General features: G+C 40.0%; 1 protein-coding gene across 1 annotated transcript; it reads left to right on the forward strand.

Moving 5' to 3' along the window:
* Positions 1–341: 341 nt before the first annotated feature.
* LOC139448445 (uncharacterized) lies at positions 342–15,387 on the forward strand. Its single transcript, XM_071229994.1, has 4 exons — positions 342–420; positions 7,893–7,990; positions 8,339–8,675; positions 14,936–15,387. The coding sequence occupies exons 1-4, from the start codon at positions 342–344 to the stop codon at positions 15,385–15,387; spliced, it is 966 nt and encodes a 321-aa protein (XP_071086095.1).
* The last annotated feature ends 7,941 nt before the right edge of the window (positions 15,388–23,328 follow it).

A 23,328-nucleotide genomic window follows, 5' to 3' on the forward strand; every position in this document is an offset into this window, starting at 1 on the left:
CAGACTGCTTAAGCTTTGAAATTAAGCATTGGTCTGGACTCCATTTGGATTTTACATCATATTTGACTATATATACTTTTAAATAAGAGCACTTTATTTCAGAGTCTTAATGTTAGTATATGTCCATTCAACGTACACATGCCATGTAATTGTTTTCCTCAGTCAAATATTAATATTCATATTTTATACAGTTATTACCTGTGCCATATGTATCCGAATAAGATATTACATCCGTCGAGTAATCTCCTCAAATCTTTCAGACTTGGAAACATGACCAGTAGCACTGTCTTTATTATATCAATGAACATGATAGCCGACAGTATGTACTTATTGTTGTGAGGATGACGACGATGCTGCTGTGGACGACGTTGGTGGCTGCTTCACTGTTGCTGCCATCTGTTGCTAACGGGTTCTGTCAGCGTGAGTATTTAGTACAATCCATCTTACCTGAAGTGATTCTTTTGTATGTCAGACAGATCACATATAAACAATAAAAACCGGTATAGCATGTGATTGTTTACGTTTATTCTGGATTTTACACGCAGTCGCTGAAGTGAGTGAGTGTTTCGACTTAACAGTATTCCAGTTACATCAGCTTTATGTCACTTTGGTGAAATTCACATGAAAGGCCACATGCCCATAATCAACGGAGTAACCAAAACATATTTTATAATATATACTACTCAAAAGAAGTTAAGGATCATCGATTCTTTCATATAACAATTGTTAATCTGCCCTGAAATGAGAGATTACCTGTAGTAATATAAAGGAATCGGGTGATCCTTAACTTCTTTTGAGTAGTAAATACAAAGTCAAGGTAACAATTCACTTCGTAAGCAAAAAATATTATGCATGTGCAAAGCCAGTTGATGTTGTGTCAGAAGATCCTTGCAGGACAGTAATGAAGACAATGTTATCGCATTAAAATGAGATAAAGACCACTGCGGTAGGTAATTGTCTCTCAGATTTACGTGAAAAGGGCAAATATACAAAAAATGATATTCATCTTCGACAACAATGTCACAGAATGTGCATAACCTTAAGGATTTCTCAATAGGTGAAAATCCCCCTGTGTTAATTTTTCGTCTCTCGTAGATCATTCAAGCCAAGCCTAAAACGAATAATGATGTTTCGAAAATTCCTGTACATAAGTTTGATAAATAAGAATCTGGTTCAAGCAATGACTTGAATCGGCGGTAAGTATCATATCTTGAACTTTCGTAAATATCTGAATGCCATTTCTGATGAATCATATCAATGGCACGCATGCGAAAGCATTTTATGAAAAATGTGCATTACCAATCGTTTGGGACAGCCAAATGAAACCAAAGCCATATGTAAAAAGCAATGTATACGTACGAAAACAAGAAGCCCATGTGTTCTTTCCAAGACTATCGAGGTGTACAAGCATGTTGTAGGCTTTCTTAAGTAAACGGTGTTCAGGCAATATTATTATTTTAACACCAATATTTCAAGCAACGAGTGTAAGATCCAATGTACAAAGGGAATCTCCCGCATTCTCCATAAACCATATTACTAGGTGTTGACATAGCAATATTCATAACCTTTTTACAAGCGAGAAGATGAGCCTTTTCAATTGTACAGAACTCTTTACAACCCCATATCTCAGACACATATAGTAAATGAGGTTGTAGTTGAGAATAAAATAATGTAAAATACATTTTCGGTGAAATAACTCCAAGCTTAGACATGGCAGAGTTGACTTGTAAAAGAGCTTTCTTTGCTCTGTTTGTGAGATTAGTTACTGACTTATTCAGATTCAGTGTATGGATAAACAATATGCCAAGGTATTTGTATTCATTCACAACATTAATACATGTACGTTTAAATAAACATTACTCTCTTGTGGCCACTCGACCACCTCTACGGAATATAACAATATTTGTTTTATCAAGATAAGCACTAAGTTTCCATTTATCTGAATCTTCCGAAAGTATGTCAAGCTGCTTCTGTAGACCAATAATAGTACTAGACATCAAATGCACATTATCTGCAAAAAGTAGCATGAAAAGATATATTATATCAGAGAAGAGCTGTACGCCAGGACTACCAGACTGTGTATCAACATATAACTCATGTATAAACAATGAGAAAAGTATAGGACTTAAAACACATCCTTGGCGTAAGCCTATCGGTCAATCGAAAAAATCACTTTTAGTATCACTACAGCTAACACATGATTTTATCATTTGCATATATTGATTTTACAGTGGCAGGCATTTTGCCTCCGAAACCCTTATTGTTCAAACAGCTCCACAATTTAGCTCTATTTACAGAATCAAATGCCCGTTTAAAATCAACAAAGGCCACATACAACTTACGTTTCCTATACGATAAATATTTCTCAATGACTGCATACAAAGTAAATATGTGGTCAAAAGTCGAATAGTCCTTTCTAAATCACGCTCTCATATTTGACCACTGTGTTAATCTATTATTGATGACAGAAGTAAATGCCTTACCAAGGATACTCGCGAGAGAAATACACCGGTATTGTTAACGTTTCCGTTCTTGAATGACGGGATAGTAATAGATCTTGACCAGACAGAAAGACAAACACCTGTATCAAAAGTCCGATTAAAACATTTAACCAAAAAAGGCATAATATCAGGTAAAGAGTACTTAAACATTTCAGCTATAACACAATCAACCGCAGCTAATTACCAGTTTTAAAGCGAGATATAGCATTAAATACTTCCGTCTCCGTGATAGGCGATTCTAACAGAAGCATGTCAACATCACTAAAGTTTTCACTGACGCCATCATTATCACGTTCAAAGCACTCATTGTCTATCAAATATATAGAATCATCCTTTGAGAATAACTTCTTGAAATGATGTAACCATTCTGTTGGGGATACAGGTCCTCTGGGGGTAGAATGTCTCTGAAGAGAACTATAGTTTTCCAAAATAATTTCGGACTGTATAAAGTGCTGTTTATTCGGACTAGCCGTGACAATTTAAGATCATATGTGAACTTCCTACAAAGGGTTTTATACACATTTCTCAGTTTACAGTAGCGTTTTCTGTCGCATTCACTGCAGCAACACCTATACCTTCTGAAAGCCTTCCTGGATTTAGATCTTGCTGCCCTACATGCTTATCGTTTTTATTTTCACCATATTTAGTCTGCTTCTTCATACAGGACTCCGTGTCCAGAACATACTGTACCAAATATGTAATCCCTTCCTCCGCATTAGCTACAAATTTATCCATCAAGGAATTTTCATTAATATGCAAGGACCCTCTTAGTGTTGTGATAAAACTACTTTTTTTCGATTCGTTCCGTGAAAATGTACTATTCATAGCGACATAATCCTCACAGTCTAAACTATGTATGGCACGATTGCTACAAGGAAACCTGCAGGATAACTCAAAAGGGAAATGGTGTGAATCTGATCGATCACCAACATTTAACATATCTACATACTGGAAAAAACCCCACTAGAACCAGTATCTCCTACAAACGTAAACTCGCCTGTTCTATCACCATAAACTCTCCCATTTAGTATAAACATACGAAGAACAAAGCATAGATTCAATAAAATGCGCCCGAACCTATTGATAGTGCCATCGTGAGATACACGCTGTTAAACAGCGGCATTGTCTACATCAATGTATAAATCATCATGTCCAAAGTCATCAATGTCCTCAGAAATGGGATTATTTCCGTTGCCTGTGCGGCATTAAAATCACCGCAGAATAGCACATGTGAAGAAGTGAAATCAGACCGATGCTCCAATATAAAAACTTCCACTTGTTCCATAAGGCAACCTGAATCTGTTCTCCCTTTGTAAAATGTAGAACCTGCCGGAGGGACATATGTACACAACATCATTAAATCATATAATTAAACACAGATTTTGGAAATTTTAAACACATGAAGTTTTCTATATCGGTGCTAAGATATATATGCACTGGTTCATAACATCTTGCCTAACGAAGAGACACACACCACCGGAACATGCACCTGAAAATGATGTTTAAGCTCATGGGGCAAAGTACATTTGGTTACCAGGTAGCCAGTTTATGTTGGGAAATCTGATATAAATGTATCCAAGATACACACAATATCAAACGATTGGAGGTAGGCAATAAAGTCACAATCAAACACAAATGTTCCAGGACAACAATGACAAATGTTTATGGTTACCGGTGTTATTTCCATTCTGTGTCGAATACTTGACCTGACCGGATTGTTATTTCAAGGGTAGCCACCACGCTGTGAGGTACTCCTCAATTGTCGTTTGGAGCTCTCTGATTCCTGAGTGCCATGGTTATGTTCATCATTTCGTGGTTTAGTTAACAGCTTACCATTCTTGACATATCCAATCAGCCCTCTTTATTTCAAGGCTTTAAGTTGTTCACGTCGGCGGATAGTTAAGTCACTTCAGACTCCATAACCAATATTCCTGAGTGTTGTTCGAGCTTTCAATACTTCGATCTTGTCATCTGATAGCCGTAATTTAGCAACAAGCGGTCTTGGTTTAGAAGTATCCTCACGTTGGGCGCCGAGTTGATGTGCACGAATAACGTCATCACTAACCCATGTCTAGGTCTGAACGTTGTTGTTCAAGATGTATAGTATCTTGACCTTGCAATCAGTGTGCGTTTCCCCTGTTTCCTCTGTCACGTTATAGAGGATAACGTTGTCACGCCTGCTGAATGCCTCTAGCTTGTCGATCTCGCCATCGAACTGTGCTAGTTTCTCTTCCACGTTTTCCATCTTACCGTGGATCAAACGAGGGTCCTCGTGCCGTATTCTCTGATTGTGTTGTACAGTTTCCATGTCACTCTGTGGTAATCTTTGATTCAATGTTATTAAATCTGGTACTCAAATCTCGAACCTCATTTGAGCGTGTGGAATTCTGACTTCTGAGGTCACATTTCACGCATTGGATTCCCTTCAAAATGGTATCTTTGACTTATGTTAAGGTAAGTGGTCCAGGATTCATTTCGATGCCGTTTGCACACAGGATTCTATGTGTTATTACCTCAGCGGGCGAGCAGATTACCACCTAAAAGGCATGCGACTGGAGCACGTGAAGACTGAGATGGCCAAGCTGACAATTCAGTTTTGAATGACTTGACGTCACTGGTGTAAGCAAGTTCACAAACATGCTCTTTGGGTTTAATATGAACACACATCAACATTTTCACATGCGTTCAAAACAACATAGTTTAAACCAATATGCAAGAAAACACAGCTGCACATACAACGATTCTGAAGTGTATATCAGACCCAACGGCAGTCGGCGAATACTTGCCATGTTTGTCAAGTGCTACTTGCCGGATGCCTTTTGGTTGAGTGAAAAGTCCAATTCTTGCTCTATAGACGTCGATCGACACCATTTCTTGTCTTACTTCGGTCTCTGGTATTATGTCAATCACTTATTTCAGCTTCAATTCTTGTCAATTTCGGTCATAATACGACATTAACATGATTTTTGACGGAGCGCATCAACACACGTCTTAACATAACAAGGGGCATAACTTCACCACAGGCTCTCTCCTCTGCTCCGAACCAAGGTTGATGTAACTTCGTGACTGTTGTGTATAAATGCTATTATGATCATGATTTTTGCATCGTCATCTTAGAGTAATTCATAATTACAACACTTGGACACTGTGGGTTAAATGCTCACAGCAGTGTTTTTGATAAAAAGGTCTCCTCTGAATGTACACACTGTGACGAAAATACTTCCAAGACAGTGAAGCATTACATAATTGAATACCCTGACCACACTCATATCAGATAAAATTAAAGAAGTGTAGTATCTCAGAGAGACAGCTCAATTAATCATATTACACTCGTGGGCTCCAACGTATATTATGGTTCAATTTAGCGAGCAATATTAGACTTTGTGACAGCATCTTGAAAATCCATACCATCAGCGCTAATTACTCTAAAGTTTTGGCTTCTATTGTGGGTTGTTAATCACCTGTATCAGCGCCAATCATCTGTCGGCTTCCCTTGTTAGTTTCTATCCTTTGATATTTTCCACCTTTTGTTATCTTGTTAATTTGGTTGTCCTTACATATACATATATATGTTCTCTGCCTCGTGGCATTCCTTCCCCCGATGAAGGAGTAAGCATATACCCCGAGACGTTGTGTTCCTCATAATAAAGAAGTTGACACCAATATATTCTCTTCCTTACGTGTATCACCTCTAAATGCCTTTCAAAGAACCGATGTAAAGTGTTGAGTGCAAATATACCTTTAATAGTCCAAATCGCCCTTAAACCCAAATACCATATCAAACATAACAGAGTCTGCCCGTTGTGTTCTTTTTTACTGAAGAGACGTGCAACGAGTTGTGCTACCACAGTGAACCTCCGGACATATATTCCGGGTTTGTATGAATGAATGTCGGTGAGATGTTTTTGTTGTCAGCTGATGCCTCGTGGCATATGGTGTGATGCATGTGAGACTGGCAGCTTGGGATACCCAGACGCTCACATTGGGTACATCACGTACACCATATACCCCTCGAGATCGACAAAATACCTTCTTCTACTTATGGTGTACTTATATATAAACATAACACTACTCAAAGGGCATAAGTGTTATCTACATTTTCTTACGTTTTCTTGATCTATTTACCTTCAAAGTATTCTAAATTTACAGAAAACTCTTCTTAGGGTTCGATCGTCTAGATTATTGATATAAGATTCCTGTGCAATGGGAAATACTCTAACCACACTGTAATGGGAAAAAGTTAGAATTTGTAATTGCATCATGTCTGATGTTTCTGATTTCCAATTTGTTTTTCCAATTTCATCCAACATGATATTTTGAAGGGCCCGAGTTATTATCGCAAAAAAATAATTGTCCCCCAAAAGTCTTGGAAAAGGTCATTATGCTTCATACTGATGATAAAAAAAACAGAAATTCACTCCACAATATTTTGGCGCAAAGGTTTATTAAGAAAAAAAACAGAAATAAACCAAAAAGTACGCATCTTCATATTTCGCAGACACATTTCACAGCCACAATTCTAAGCTATATCCGTTAACCTATATGTAGCCACAGCTGTGTTTAATTGTTTAAACTAATTGTCTGTATTTCTCAAACACCTGTTCGGGACGAGTTCATCGTAAAACATCTCAGAAGTTGGTTGTTTCACATTCAGGAAGATTGCGTCCTATCATGGGAGTAAGTCGTAAAATGTTGGTTGGTGGTCCTGATTGAAACGGCTGTAATATATCTTAAGTGGCCCATGGTCTGATCCCGTCCGAAGTAAAACCATTAAAGCAGAGGCATTGTCATTGAGGAAACAGTGAACAATGCTGGACCCTTCATGAGATATGACTGTGTAAGTTGCAGGGGTATCTCCTTTTGTGCGCCTATTTCGGATATGTCTGTGAAGTTTGCACATCTACAAAAGACATCTGTTCACAGTACAATCTCTTGAATGTCTTGGGTGTTTGATAATCGATATTGGACAAAGCTGTGTCCTGAACAAAAGCATGGTCGAGTCATCAGCTGCTAATATTGCATTCATACGCCACTCCTGTACCAACGACGTCTTTTTTACGCTGAATTTCGCTATAGCAAACCTTAAAAGGGTACTAAATATATAAGTACACTCGTATCCGTCATATACCGTGTTTTTTAAAATCGTGAGTGTATTTCAAGGGACTCTTTTACTGATCTATATGTCCAACGGGGACCTATTTTTCTGTGTGAATGGGGCACAGGCTACGTGCATGAGTGTGCGTTGGGACTGCATCTATGTTTTATGAAGTCATCTCATGCCGTTTTCTAGTAAAAATATGTGAACTTCACACAGAAGATGTATGTGCCATATACAGCCACTATTCTTTTCACTTTTCTAATTTAATATTTTCTGTACTACATGTGGGGTAGCCTTCGTGGAACTTGGAACTAGCACAACGTACAGCTACCAGTTCCTCCATGGCCTGGGTATTGATTTGGCTCCTGGCGCCACATCATTCAAGTTCAAGGTAAGGCAGGAGTAAGTGAGTGAGTATGGTTTAACGCTGCTTTTAGCAATATTCCACGGCAGAGGACACCGGAACATGGGTTCACACATTGTACCAATGTGGGGAATCGAACCCGGGCCTTCGCCGTGACGTGCAAACGCTTTAACCACTAGGCTACCCCACCGCACTAGGCAAGACAGAACCATGTCACTGGGAGTTCATGTAAATAATCACTAGTTTGCATTTCCTGTATACAGGAACAGCCAAGCCATTTATTGATTCATCGTGGTTATCAAAAGAGATAAAAGTAAAGACAACTGGTTCTAAATTAGAAATCCAGAGTTGTAAAGGTAAATTGTTTCCTCTAAGGTCAGCGCGTCAAACGATGTTCACGTGGCCCTGCTACAGTATGATGGAGTAACCAGTCAGAACATATATGAGGTGGTGATTGGCGGATGGGGCAACACACAATCAGTTATAAGAACAGGCAAGCAGTACAGAAACAGAGTGATAGCTCGCCACAGACCTCTGAGTGCAACCCAGTTCCGGGATTTCTGGATATCTTGGGCGAATGGCGTAATCTCTGTTGGATCGGGGGTGGAGGTCGGAGTTGGGAGTTTCATGACGTGGACGGATCCCTCCCCTCACCCTGTAAACTACATCGCTGTGTCAACTGGATGGGGGTCAAAGGGTCTGTGGGAGTTTTGTAAGTAGCTCAGCATCCCCGTCAGTAGTAAACTGGTAGTATCTGAGTGAGTTAGTGACTTGTGCTTAATGCCTACATGACACTATTGTAAGTATTATGTATTACGGAAGGCAATCAAAGTATCAAAAGAACGCATTTCATCCGCTCTCGCGGGTATTGAAACAAACCATAAAGATATTATACTAGTCACTAAACAAAACAAGATGTGGAGAGATTTTTTTTTATTAAGATGAAAATCTTGTTAGATCACCTCACGTTCCTAACTACAATTAGACAAGAAATTGATGAAATGTATTTAGGCATTCAACAGTTAGTTAATCAACGATTGAGTCCATCTTTACTCCCAGTTTCGGAAGTAAAGAAAGCGTTAAAAATGATTCCAAAACGTCTCAATGCAGAATACCCGTTGTTTCACGTTGCACATAAGGATCCAGGTTATTATTATCGGGAACGCACTGTTCACTGTTCTCGGAATTCAAATTCAATTTTAATTTCGCTTATTGTTCCTATCCAGACACATTCTACTCTCCTTGATGTATATCGAATAAATTCTTTTGGCTTACCACTTAATCAATCAAGTACGCATGTCACTCAGGTTATGAATTTACCAGATTATCTTGCTGTTTCGGAGGCTAAAGATCAGTATATTGAATTTTCGGCTAGGGATTTTCAAACATATTATGGTGAACACAAAAAACACTGTCCAATTTTTCATAGTCCGAAACCAAAAACATCGCTCACATGCGCACTTGCTTTGTTTACTAAAGACACACAAGAAATTAAATCCTTGTGTGATACAAAATTCCGATTAAATGGGCTACGTTCAATGGCTCTCGAAATTGAACCAGGCACAATTCTTTTAACTGGCATAAAAACCATAATACTAACGTGCAAGGGTCGCATTGAGAAGCGTCCAGCTTGTCAGATTTGTATATTCAAAATTCCTTGTTACTGTGCGTTGAAACTGGATGAATTGGACATAGACATGAGAATTCATAAATGTGAGAAAAAGTCAACTGCTTCAAAATTATACCCACCTAATCTTTTACTTTTATCGGAATTTTTTAATGCATCCATCTTAAAAAAACATTGATAGTTTACATCCCCTTCTGAAGGATTCCGCTTTTAAGATCCCACATTTATTAATTGATGATAAAGTTTTCGATGAAATTCGTAGAAAGGACACAGAATTTCAAGTTGACTTACGCCTTATTTCTCAACGTATGAAAAAGGCACAGGTCATTTCGGATAATTTAATTGATGGTAATTGGATGGATTTCCTTCCACCTTACGCTTTAGATGGGGATTTAACCAACCCATATCACTTAACGGCATGCATAGCCGCGGGTTTATCCCTATTTCTCTTAATAATCGTTCTTTCCTTATGGCTTAAAGTTCGACGGTTATTTTTTGCATTGACCTTACTTACAGCAGGCTCCCCAACTGACGGGTTGACAATTGGGAAAACACATCAAACTACACCCTATCCAAATCATTCCCCTCCTTCATTTATGTCGTTGATTAAATCCACTTTTTCCATGGATGTTTTTCTGATCACATCGACAGTATTTCTGGTATTCATTTTGCTTTTTCGAAGAATAAAAAGTCAATCGACCGGTTACGTCACTGGTTTTACATTTGACAAATTCCTTTGCTTGTCATATAATTATGGTCTCACAGTTCTATCTTTGTCCCCGAGACCTCACGTTAACGGCTGGAAATTCTTTAACTTATTTTCGTATTCAGCGGGTATTCCTCACTTATTATTTACTGTTTGATTGTCACAATTTGCAAATTCAAACCCCGACACAATCTATATATATTTCGGGAAACATTTATGTAAGTTGGCTAATGGCGTTTCTGACATATGACATAATTCATATATTAATTGCCATCTGCCATGAGAAGATAATGATGACGATTCATTTATTCCTGCCCGTAATATCTCATATTGTAATGGCTTTGTTTCAACCATTTTACGGACAAGTTACGTGTGAGTGTTATAAACGATTGTCAGTAGTGTACATTGAGAAGATCAGACTATAAAATGGTTACGAATTTGAAACATTTTATCATATTAGTTATCCCCATTTACGGATACCGAATTACAAGGAGAAAAGTTTATTTCTACTTATTGCATCTCTTTATTGTGACAAAATTGAATGAATTACTTTTCTGTAGAGACAAGACCTGTATTTGGAATTTGGTTCTCTCATATGATGGTCATCTGATACTCACTTGGTGACATTACGTTACATTATTCTACTATTGTGTATCTTCTATATTACTTTCTAGGTTCAATTACTATCGGTGTGTCAATGTGTGCTCTCAGTCCATCCCATAATAATTATATATGTTGTTCGTTTTGGTGTTAATAACTACAAAGCATTTGCTGAGTGTTGTTGGTTAGAATTTTATGACAATTTATCCTACTGTAATGTTCCAGCAGTCCATGGGTTTTGCGATTTGTTCGTGCTTATAATCATCTTTTTATGATTATATTTGTCTATACGCAAGTGAACCTGTAACGAATAATCCAGAAATTCGATACCTGCCGTTATCATCCTTATTGCCAGATATGCATATGCTCGAAGACTATTATTGTTTATATAGTCTTATTTTTACAGGCAGAAGTCTGAGCTGTTGCTGTCACATCTTTATGTGTAATCATATTTCTATAGTTGGTATGGTATTATTCACTTGTTGTTCGTGAATTACCAGTATTTTTAAGTGTTGTAGATGATGTTCGTACCCCATTCTAAAGGGCGGAGAGTCAAGCACTTCCTCCGCTGTCGTCTGGTCCACGCCAAATAAATAATCTGGCTTCTGGCTACACGCTTGCTGTCGAGGATGCACGCTGTCCTATCACCTCTGCCGCTAAACACAGACCGCAAGCAACAGAGGGTTATCCATATCTGTCAGCACCTTCGCCGTCTACATCTACAGGTGCTCGCGACCCCCGCATACACGCTGTGACTCTATCGGCATACAACATCTTTAGACAGCGACTGGTCAACACTCAAGCAGTGTCAAGAAAAGTCGACCTCTCGCTTTGCCACCCCAGCCGAGGACCTGACTGTGTGCATAGGCCGTGTGTTTTCAAGGATTCAAGAACGTTGGACAGCGTTCCGCCAGTTGACTTTTCGAAACAAGAAAGGAGCCAGTGAATTCGATTGGGACCAGCGACAAATGAACTTTCGTGAATGGTGGTGCCATACTGTGGCCATGTGCAGTTACATTTGACATTTATGCATCGCTATTAATTAATTCTATATTGTATTTGAATAATTTTTCGTGGTGATTATGCTTTGTGGTTATACGAAGTAACATAGGATCATTTCTCTTATTCTTTACCAGGTATATACATTTTGACTGTAAGGGTATTCGCTGTTTCCCGGATCTTTACCAAAAAAAAATGAAATTGGTTACAATTTAATATATTGAATGATCGATCCTGTTTTACTTCCATTGTGTTTATTGTGATTGTATTTTACATCTCAGACCGGAACTCATGCTTAGGTCTTCTGAGCTGTGGGCAGCTCTTGTCCACGGGCGGAGGATGTTATAAGGTTAAAAATGCATCTCAGAAACATTAGAAAATGATAACAAATAAAACCATTATAGCTGCAATGAGGAGTTGCATTAGATATAGTTTGTGACAGAACTTTTAGTTTGAAAGGAATCAATAGATAAAAGACGTTTCACATTTATCACAAGTGTATTCTGGACATTTCATAATTATCATTGGATTGGTTTCTGGCTATCGTCCATTAGTTAATGAAACAAATAGAGAGTTTCAAGGTATATTTCATTTGGAGCTTCCGGACGCGTGTCACAAAATCAATAGAGAGATGAGCAATATGGCACGTGGGCTCCTGTATTTTTCCGATTACGACACACATGAGTTCATGTTCAGATCTAACTTTTAACGAATCAAAAGTAGGTATTGTGACATGTGACAAGGACAGGCCAGGCTCGAACAATATAAAATGATACCTTCAATATTAGGAGAGGAGAGTGCGGTTTGCAATCGATCGAGTCGAATCTCGATCGTTCTAAGTTTCCCCCAGCTAGTGACGAGTCTGGTCAGTCTGATCCTGTCCTGTATTCATAGATGGGCTGAGAGTAAGTAAAACTATGTGAGTATAAACTGGTGTTGCGTTTCTTTATTATGCGTGTGTGAATGCTGATAGTTTCAACTTGGAGTAAGGGTCGTTAGACCAATCACTCCTTGACGGAGCCGAGCCGCGGTGGACAAGGCGAGTGACAATGTCATGGCGTAATTGACCACAAGGACCAGGAACGGCAATACATTTAGTAACTGTAGCAGGGTCGCACTGGACGCCCGAAAGCAGTTACGACAATAGAAATGGTGCTAAGTGATCAGCTGATCCTGATACAATAAGGGACGCAACCCTGCACAGTGATTTCCAAAGTCTTAGGCCACTCGGGTACTCGTGCCCTACTATGATACGAATCAAGTAGAGATAAATTAAATGTTTACTTCTAACATTTGAGATCTAGTCCACAAACTATCTGCTGGAAGAGCGGAAAGTCGGGGTTCGAACCCACCCACGTCATCCCAAAAGAGGTTAAAAGATACGTGAACGTGTATTTACTCTGCCTGGTAACCAATATAATGTGTATGAGTTGGGGTATCATTCTTATAGTGTGACATAGTATTTAAGAGGGATAGCTCTCTGAAGCCTTCGTTCGTCCGAATTAGTACACATGCATAGACACGTGCTTACACGTCGCTGTTCAAGTGCGTGTGTCTCACGTCACATTCAAATGTATTTATTTTTTGGGTAATATACTCAACAACCAAAGTTCCTTTGACACCAATATTTTAGTGTATTTTTCAAACAAGTAAAGTTTGGTTTTCAATACTGTAGTACATGTATGGAATCAAGTCACAAAAACGCAACTGCTACAGAAAAGCATGTATTCCATGCAAAAGTTTACTTTTATGCAAGCCCCATGCATTTCACTAACCAAGAATGGGTATAAAAACATGTGCGTTAACGGGGTTCAATATGCATTGTTAAGCATCGTGCTGACAACAACACGCCTGTCCGAAAATGAGCGTCTGCGAGCCATTGGTATGCTTTAAGCAGGATCGAGTCAACGTGATGTTGCAAGACAATTTAACGTCCACAGAAACACCATTTGGTGTTTATGGCAAAGTAGGCAACAGACGAACGCGATCAGAGACCATCCTCGGAGTGGCAGGCCATGTGTTATCAATAATCAACAAAACAACTGGATTCGAACAACACACCTACGAAATCGATTCCAGCCAGCAGCAGTGACTGCAAGAAGCATCCCTGGCCTTCGACGAATATCTTCACAAACCTACGTCGTCGCCTCAGATGTGCAGGGATTGTCGCCAGAAGACTCACCAGACGTCCCATTTTGACAGGAAACCATCGTCAAACACGTCTACAGTGGTGCAGACAGCGTCTACGCTGGACGGCCATGCAGTGGGGACAAGTTCTATTTATTGACGAGTCTCGCTTTCACCTCAACCACAGCGATGGACAGATTCGAGTGTACCGACGTCGAGGTGAACGTTACCTCAATCATTAATATTGTGTCATGGGAGAAGATCGGTTCGGGGGCGGCAGCGTTATGGTATGGGGTGGGATTACAGCAAGACAGGGGACCAGTTTGATTGTGGTAGAGGGAAATCTTAATGGACAGCGCTACCGCGACGAGATCATCGGCCCTGTTGTTTTACCGTTTTGGCGTCGTCATGGCCCAGGCATTACCTTTCAACATAACAACGCCTAGTCTTATAGTGATCGACTTGTTAAGGATTCTCTTCAACAAAACAACGTGAATGTCATCCCCTGGCCGTCTCGCTCCCCTAAACTCTTACCAATCGAGCACATGTGGGATGAGATGGATCGGCGCCCTCGACGTCAACCACGTGTTCCACAGACACTCCAGGAACTTCGAAACATGCTCCAGCAGATATGGACAGATATTCCACAGGGCTTTGTGCGACATAACATAACTTTGCATTAAATCTTATTCAATGTCACAGGGACTTTTGTTGTTCAGTTTATATGTGTAGAAGCATGTTTCTTTGATAATCATGAACTATTATTTTGCTTTTTGATCGGTCTTCAAATGGATAAACGAGATGTTTGGTTGTCTTGATAAGAATAGGTAAAACCACCGATTTCAGACATATCTTGTCGTCTCTATAAGAAAAATACAAGAAAGTAACTTTATTCACTATGTCCGTGTTACAGGGCGCTACCTTCCATTGGTTTGTCTGGAAACGGCCAACAGCTACCACTACCACTCCGTCGACGACTTCGGCGTTCACCTCAATGGGCGAACATCCTTCACCTTCTGGGTAAAGGCTATCAATGACGCTCACATCGCGTTACTTCGCAAGAAAGGTGTCTACCATATAAACATGTACGAAATCGTCATCGGAGGAGGGCGAAACACATATTCTGTCATCAGAGAAAAAAAGCTGGGGCTGAATCTTGCGCGTGCGGTCCACGCTCCACTTTCAAGGAACAAGCACTTGCCCTTCTGGATCAGCTTCAGCGATGACACAATCTCCGTTGGTGCTGGCACAGTGGTCGGGACACGTCAGTTCATGTCGTGGACAGACCCAACTCCAACACAGATCAGATATGTGGCCGTTTCAACAGGATTGGGGTCCACGGGAAAATGGCTTTTCTCTAAGTAATCTTTTCCCTAATGAAATCAAGCTTAAAACGAAATGCGCATGATTCAGTGTAACTAACATCTATCTTTTAGCTTGCTTTCAATAGTTTCAAATGTTTTCTGTCTATCCAATATACGGCTCTCATAACCAGGAAGCACGATCTGTATCTTTAGTGTGATGAAACTATTGCAAGTGTCAGGAGTCACGATCTGTATCTTTAGTGTGATGAAACTATTGCAAGTGTTGAAAAGGTATCCAAAACCAACACCTGACTCCAACTCCAATAAAACTGACCGCAACATGAATGTGTATGTGTTATTATATATAATTCTACTCAAGGGTCTACCCATAATTTATACTGTAAACCAAACCACAATATAATTCTATTCAGTGTTCTGACTGGACAAGTGTATGTCTACCACCGAGTCACGTCAACAGAACAACAATATATTGTTCAGTGTCCTTCCTCGACAAGTGTATGTCTACCACCGGGTCACGTCATTTGAACTACAATGTATTGTTCAGTGTCCTTCCTCGACAAGTGTATGTCTACCACCGAGTCACGTCAGCAGAATAACAATGTATTGTTCAGTGTCCTTCCTCGAGGAGTGTATGTCTACCACCGGGTCACGTCAGCTGAACAACAATGTATTGTTCAGTGTCCAGACTCGACAAGTGTATGTCTACCACCGAGTCACGTCAGCTGAACTACAATGTATTATTCAGTGTCCTTCCTCGACAATTGTGTGTCTACCACCTGGTCACGTCAGCTGAACTACAATGTATTTTTCAGTGTCCTTCCTCGACAAGTGTATGTCTACCACCGAGCCACGTCAGCAGAATAACAATGTATTGTTCAGTGTCCTTCCTCGAGGAGTGTATGTCTACCACCGGGTCACGTCAGCTGAACAACAATGTATTGTTCAGTGTCCTTCCTCGACAAGTGTATGTCTACCACCGGGTCACGTCAGCTGAACTACAATGTATTGTTCAGTGTCCTTCCTCGATAAGTGTATGTCTACCACCGAGTCACGTCAGCTGAACAACAATGTATTGTTCAGTGTCCTTCCTCGACAAGTGTATGTCTACCACCTGGTCACGTCAGCTGAACTACAATGTATTGTTCAGTGTCCTTCCTCGACAAGTGTATGTCTACCACCTGGTCACGTCAGCTGAACTACAATGTATTGTTCAGTGTCCTTCCTCGACAAGTGTATGTCTACCACCGAGTCACGTCAGCTGAACTACAATGTATTGTTCATTGTCCTGCCTCCTCACGTGTATGTTTACCACCGAGTCACGTCAGTTGAACTACAATGTATTGTTCAGTGTCCTTCCTCGACAAGTGTATGTCTACCACCTGGTCACGTCAGCTGAACTACAATGTATTGTTCAGTGTCCTTCCTCGACAAGTGTATGTCTACCACCTGGTCACGTCAGCTGAACTACAATGTATTGTTCAGTGTCCTTCCTCGACAAGTGTATGTCTACCACCTGGTCACGTCAGCTGAACTACAATGTATTGTTCAGTGTCCTTCCTCGACAAGTGTATGTCTACCACCTGGTCACGTCAGCTGAACTACAATGTATTGTTCAGTGTCCTTCCTCGACAAGTGTATGTCTACCACCTGGTCACGTCAGCTGAACTACAATGTATTGTTCAGTGTCCTTCCTCGACAAGTGTATGTCTACCACCTGGTCACGTCAGCTGAACTACAATGTATTGTTCAGTGTCCTTCCTCCTCACGTGTATGTTTACCACCGAGTCACGTCAGCAGAATAACAATGTATTGTTCAGTGTCCTTCCTCGACAAGTGTATGTCTACCACCTGGTCACGTCAGCTGAACTACAATTTATTGTTCATTGTCCTGCCTCCTCACGTGTATGTTTACCACCGAGTCACGTCAGTTGAACTAGTCAGTCAACTCGCCAAATTATGTCATTACCACAATACGCACAATGCACCATGTACCATGCACAATGCACTATCGATATCTACAATAATGGAGAAACGAAATAGAAACACTTCAAAATGTACAAAAAGTTTGTGTTAAATCTGATCTACGTTTCCAACTGTTTCTTAATATTTTGGATATGTCATTATTGAACATTTTCACCGACTTCGAACTGAAAAAGGCAGATGGAACAAAATACTATTAACAAATAGATAACGTTCATTATGTGATACAGGAAACATCGGTGGTGATTTCCATGATCTATTAATCTGTCCCCTTTTTCAAATCGGAACTATGTGTAAACCAATATATTATCGTAAATATCCCAGCATTTTGAATTGTGTCTTGATATTTTCCACTAAAAAATAAGATTGTTAAAAATATAAGTACTTTTGGTAAAGTTATTATGCAACAATTTAGATAACATGTTAATTTATATGTTTTAAGAAGCATTGCTTGATGCGCATGTGCGGTTTCTAGAGAGCAGCTTCCTTACAGCTCATGAGTTTCAGCATGCGAGTACATGTGAATTATCCATGACACATACATGTAACCTGTGATATCTGTCTCATCACACGACTAATCATGGTGCTTGTAAATAGTAAATAGTTGTTTCTGTGCAGTAATTTATGCATGTACATGCTGCAATGACGAGCGTCTATGACATATACAAATCTGAGTCCCTGGTTGTACAGTCGTGCCTCGTTTATACGGACACTTGCGTCATTTCACAATTCGTCCGTATAAACGAATTTCCGTATAACTGAAACCAGCTTCTTACTGGAAGAGTTATTTCCCTTCAATTATGCAACTCATGACAGATGACAGAGCAAACTGATACATCCACTGAATCTTTATTAAAGACATACACGTTTCAAAAAATCTGTCATTGAAGTTTGAACTTTACCACATTTTGAGGTTTGAATTTCAAACAATAATTCCAAATTGTCCAGGTCGCCTGTGCTCTCGTAATATGTACTCAAGGTCTCTATACAAGCACAAGCTTCCAAACTTGTTGACGGGTGTTTTTCCTTAAACAGACAAATTTCCCGTGAATATGCTCTAATATTATACTACAGTGGTCATCATGTTCGTTATCGTGGTTAAGCTGTTTATCAATACACGTTGCTCAGAGCCATTAAGAATGTGGAAATGTGATATCACCACTTTCTACTTTAGCGTTCGGGTTATTCATAGTATTGTTATAAAGATATGACCTTCAACCACAGCAGATCATTCCTATTCAGTAAAGCGCATAGTTCCTACATGTAAATACCAATCGCCACTCCATAAACTTGAGACTTGATTCAGGTATGTGTTCAACTTTCTACCTGTCGCCAGTGACTAAAGGGATGGGTACCATGACGGTACCGGTACTGTAAATCCCCATGGTCCGTAGTGCGGTGGCTGGTTGCCTGTTGCTGGCGATCGATAGTCCGTTTGTATAATGTATTGTTATATATAGTAATATCATTTAAGCGTTACATGTAAGTTTTAACGACAGCGCTGTGATAATCTAATTATGTTCTGTCCTTTGCAGCCAGATTTTATATTTCTTAATGTATTTGTTAATATAGTATCATCGCCATATGGCTGCAACATTGCCGATGCGATGTAAAATTTAAGGTCAAAACTCACTCACTAACTCACTCACTTTTTTTCACTTTCTCTACATAGTGCCGTGGTGTAAAAAAAAATAAAATAATTTTTGTATTTAAGTATGTCAGATGATGTACCAAACCTGATGCAGACCTCTCTCTGTGAAAAGTGAATGTTTGCCACAGATAATAGTCATCTCTATAATTATCATTCTAAATAAATAAAATTCCGACGCATCAAGGATGTTTCCCTAATTAGTCAGAGAGATCATCATTTCAAATAGACGATGGCGTACGTTTGGCGTTTTCACGAAGAAATATTGAACAGTCGATGAGTTGTTTAAGAAACAATTTTCCAGGTGAAACTACAAAAACAGAAATCGTGACACGGAAATAGATTCGTTTTAGTAGAGACCTCAAAATACTCATGAGTATTCAAATAGAAGGAAGTAGTTATCACGTGGTTTCTCACGTGAGTCAATGTAAATTATGCATATTTCATATATATATAAAGTTCGGAGATGTTTTCTTTTTTTTACATCAAACAACAACAAGTGCGTCATGGAAATAATACCCTGGTACTTGCAAACTACAGATTATCAGTGAGGGCTTAATCTTTGATTGATATATAGTCTTGGATTATCGTCATCCTTGGAGTCTTCTATGAAACTGATTTGGTTAGATGATTTACAACCAAGGAAATCTAACAATAAAAAAACACCTTTTTTACAACACACGTTTCTTATCATCATTAATTATTCACCATAGTCAGAAATTATCGTCGCTTAAGGCAGCTAGTGAATGCGGCACGAAACTTTGTAATGAGTGAGTGAGTTAAAATTGAACGTCACATCGGCAATATTTCAGGCATATCGTGACGAGCGAGTGAGTGAGTGAGTGAGTTTGGTTTAACCCCGCTTTTAACAGTATTCCAGTTATATTGCGGCGTGTCTTTGAAATATTGATCCTTTGTAATGGCAAAATGGCAAAATCAATACAGTGCTTGACTGTGATTCTCTCATCACAAGGGATCAAAACGTAGGATCCTCACCTTTAAATACATATTCGTGTGTATGTCTTGAATATGCACGGGTGCATTCCTTGAACAGCCCCATTCTGCAATATCTTTCCGTTGAATGTTCTCTGTACACAAAAGCCCGTAGTCGAGTCCTCAAGGAAATGTTCACGTGACCCAGTTAATCCTAAATAGAACAAATGAAAGACACTAGTGCAATATCCTTATGGATCATTGATCAAAGTGACAGATACTACGAAAGGTTTTAAGTGACATGTACGAGCAACATTTACGTAACCCCCACCCCTCCCATCCTACACCCCTCCCCCCCCCCCCCCCCCCCACCTCCCTCCCCCAACACACACCCCAACACACACACACCACACACCATCGAGTGAGCATTTTCTTGCAAAGGCGCAGTCAGTGCAGTGAATGTGACACACTCAACATGCACATAGGGGCTGTGTGGAGGATCTCTTACAACCCAGGGGAGACAAGCCGTTCCTGTAGCGATGGCGCAGATCTGTTACAGCACGAGGGACACAACCCATGCACGAAGGGGCTGTGTGGAGGATCTCTTACAACCCAGGGGAGACAAGCCGTTCCTGTAGCGATGGCGCAGAACTGTTACAGCACGAGGGACACAACCCATGCACGAAGGGGCTGTGTGGAGGATCTCTTACAACCCAGGGGAGACAAGCCGTTCCTGTAGCGATGGCGCAGATCTGTTACAGCACGAGGGACACAACCGATGCACGAAGGGGCTGTTTGGAGGATCTCTTACAACCCAGGGGAGATAAGCCGTTCCTGTAGCGATGGCGCAGATCTGTTACAGCACGAGGGATACAACCCATGCACGAAGGGGCTGTTTGGAGGATCTCTTACAACCCAGGGGAGATAAGCCGTTCCTGTAGCGATGGCGCAGATCTGTTACAGATCCTGTGTTGGTTTGAGTTGGTGAGGTAAAGTGAGGGTTAACATGGCGTTCAAGATTTTGTTCTCTTTCATAGTGACGTGCATGCACGTGTGTGTTAGGCAGCTTGCAGTCGTCCGGACTTATGCCGGTCTTGGTGTTTGACCATTGAAATACCTTGCTTCAGTTTCAACATGGTCACCCAACTCAGACACGTTACTGACTACGAGCAGGCCAGTGCTTGCCTTAATATGAGGGTCGAGGTCATTGTGCATGTCTTTCCTAAAACCGGAAAATATGTCTTTAAACTGGCAGTGCACACAACGTTTTTATTCAAGTAGTATTGACCGGTTTGACTGCATATGATACACGGAACACGATGTAATTCAACTGGTTGATTGACATTTGTAGAGGTTGGTAAGTAACTGTAAAGACAAGACATTTTATGGATGGCAACTTGTTTATTCTATTATGATGCATTCATCATAATAGAATAAAGAAGATGGATGGCATCCATAAAATATATTGACTTTGCTTTTTTAAGATTGCTAGAGGAATGTGACTTTAATGTCAGTGTTAAAACTGCATTGGGCATCTGTTTCCCAATCAAAAAACGATATCATTTGGCTTGCAGTGATGTCTTTGCAGTGGTAGCGCTTTTGTGACCTGTTCCCCAATGCCTGCTGTCATTACTATTGCATAATTATTCATGGACACATGCAAATGACATCGTCAGAAATGTACAATGCTATAGTATGACTATTATTAGGATTGTGTTACTTTGGGTTTGGCGCATCATTATGTTATGGTATCACTCTTGACGTGCAAGGTGAATGAGTGAGTATGGCATTTACGCCGCTTTTAGCAATATTCCAGCAATATCACGGCGTGGGACACCAGAAATTGGCTTCACACATTGTACCCATGTCGGGAATCGAACTCGGATCTTCGACGTGACGAGCGAACGCTATATCCACTAGGCTACCCGACCGCCTCTGAAGTGCAAGGTGGTATGTGATGATTTCTGTGGATTTCTGGAAATGGCTGTGGTACGGCTGCTTCTTTGTTTGCAAGTAATGTACCAGCAACTTTTCTAATTCAACCTCTATCAGTCTACAATTCTATTTCGTTGTGTTTACGCGGACAACTCACTGCCTTGTCATCGTGTAGAGGATACAACATTGATTTGTGCCTTAATATTTGAACCAATTTGAAATAACAGTCATAAGCAACTTAAATATATGGCGTACCATGTCCACTACTCGTTATCCCAATCAGAAACACGCTGCTCTTCACATGCACGCTCCTGAATTATACTGACAGGGACACTGATACTGCTGTTATTCAAGAGTTGTTCTAGATGCAGGCACCCATGCACATTGTATAATAAGGCAGAACTTTTTCGTTCACAGAACTGCTACTGAATAAAGCTTAAAAAAATAGAGGCATGAAAAGGAAGATATAATTCTGTATATATATACAGTCATATGATCATGTTGGGTAAAATAGTTCATTCTTATATTGTGTATATACATTAGCTGAAACAGCTACATGACACGTTAAGCATTAGCCTTGTGTGATTGTTTGTGTAACGCCGCAACTCAGCAATAGTGCAACTATTTGCCGGTTGAGTGTCACTACACCAATCTGAATCAGACAACCAGGGACTGATATATTCAGCGACGTTTCCCGTCGTCCGGTTTTAACACACAGACCCCAAATGTGGAAACAGATGCGTATTAACACCCCATTATGGATATAAGTTATTCACTCTACATGGAGTCTTTGCACATGGAATATTCGTTGGTGCATTGAGTAATCACCAATACCTTGTCAAAAGCAGAGAGCTGCGACATTCTTAATTTGATTGAGTGTTGGCTCACTGACAACACAATATGTTATCTAGGCTATGAGGGAGACGTTTGATTCTGTTACAACCACCAAGTCACCACAGAGCAGTTGGGGAGGTGAAATTGGTGTGGTAATATTAGTAAAGAAAACAGCAAGTCATTCATTCCATGCTGATGACAGATGAATGTGCTGGAACAGTACAACTGGCTCACTGTGTTGATCTGTCTGTTATATGTGCCAATCTCTCCTCTTCGCATCATAGCTATGTGGAATATGAAGAAAGGCTCTGCGACGTATTTGACAAGGTGGATGTTACATGATAGCATATGATCAACAAGATATCAAGATATGATCAACATGAATGCATATGACCAACATGATAGCATATGATCAGCATGATAACATATGATCAGCATGATAACATATGATCAACAGGATAGCATATGATCAACATGATAGCATATGATCAACATGATATCAGCATATGATCAACACATGTTCACCATGATAACATATGATCAACAGGATAGCATATGATCAACATGATAGCATACGGTCAACATGATATCAGTATATGATCAACACATGTTCATCATGATAACATATGATCAGCATGATAACATATGATC

Source organism: Haliotis cracherodii, unplaced genomic scaffold (assembly GCF_022045235.1).
Source record: "Haliotis cracherodii isolate W230 unplaced genomic scaffold, xgHalCrac1.p SCAF_7, whole genome shotgun sequence".
Classification (NCBI taxonomy): domain Eukaryota; kingdom Metazoa; phylum Mollusca; class Gastropoda; order Lepetellida; family Haliotidae; genus Haliotis; species Haliotis cracherodii.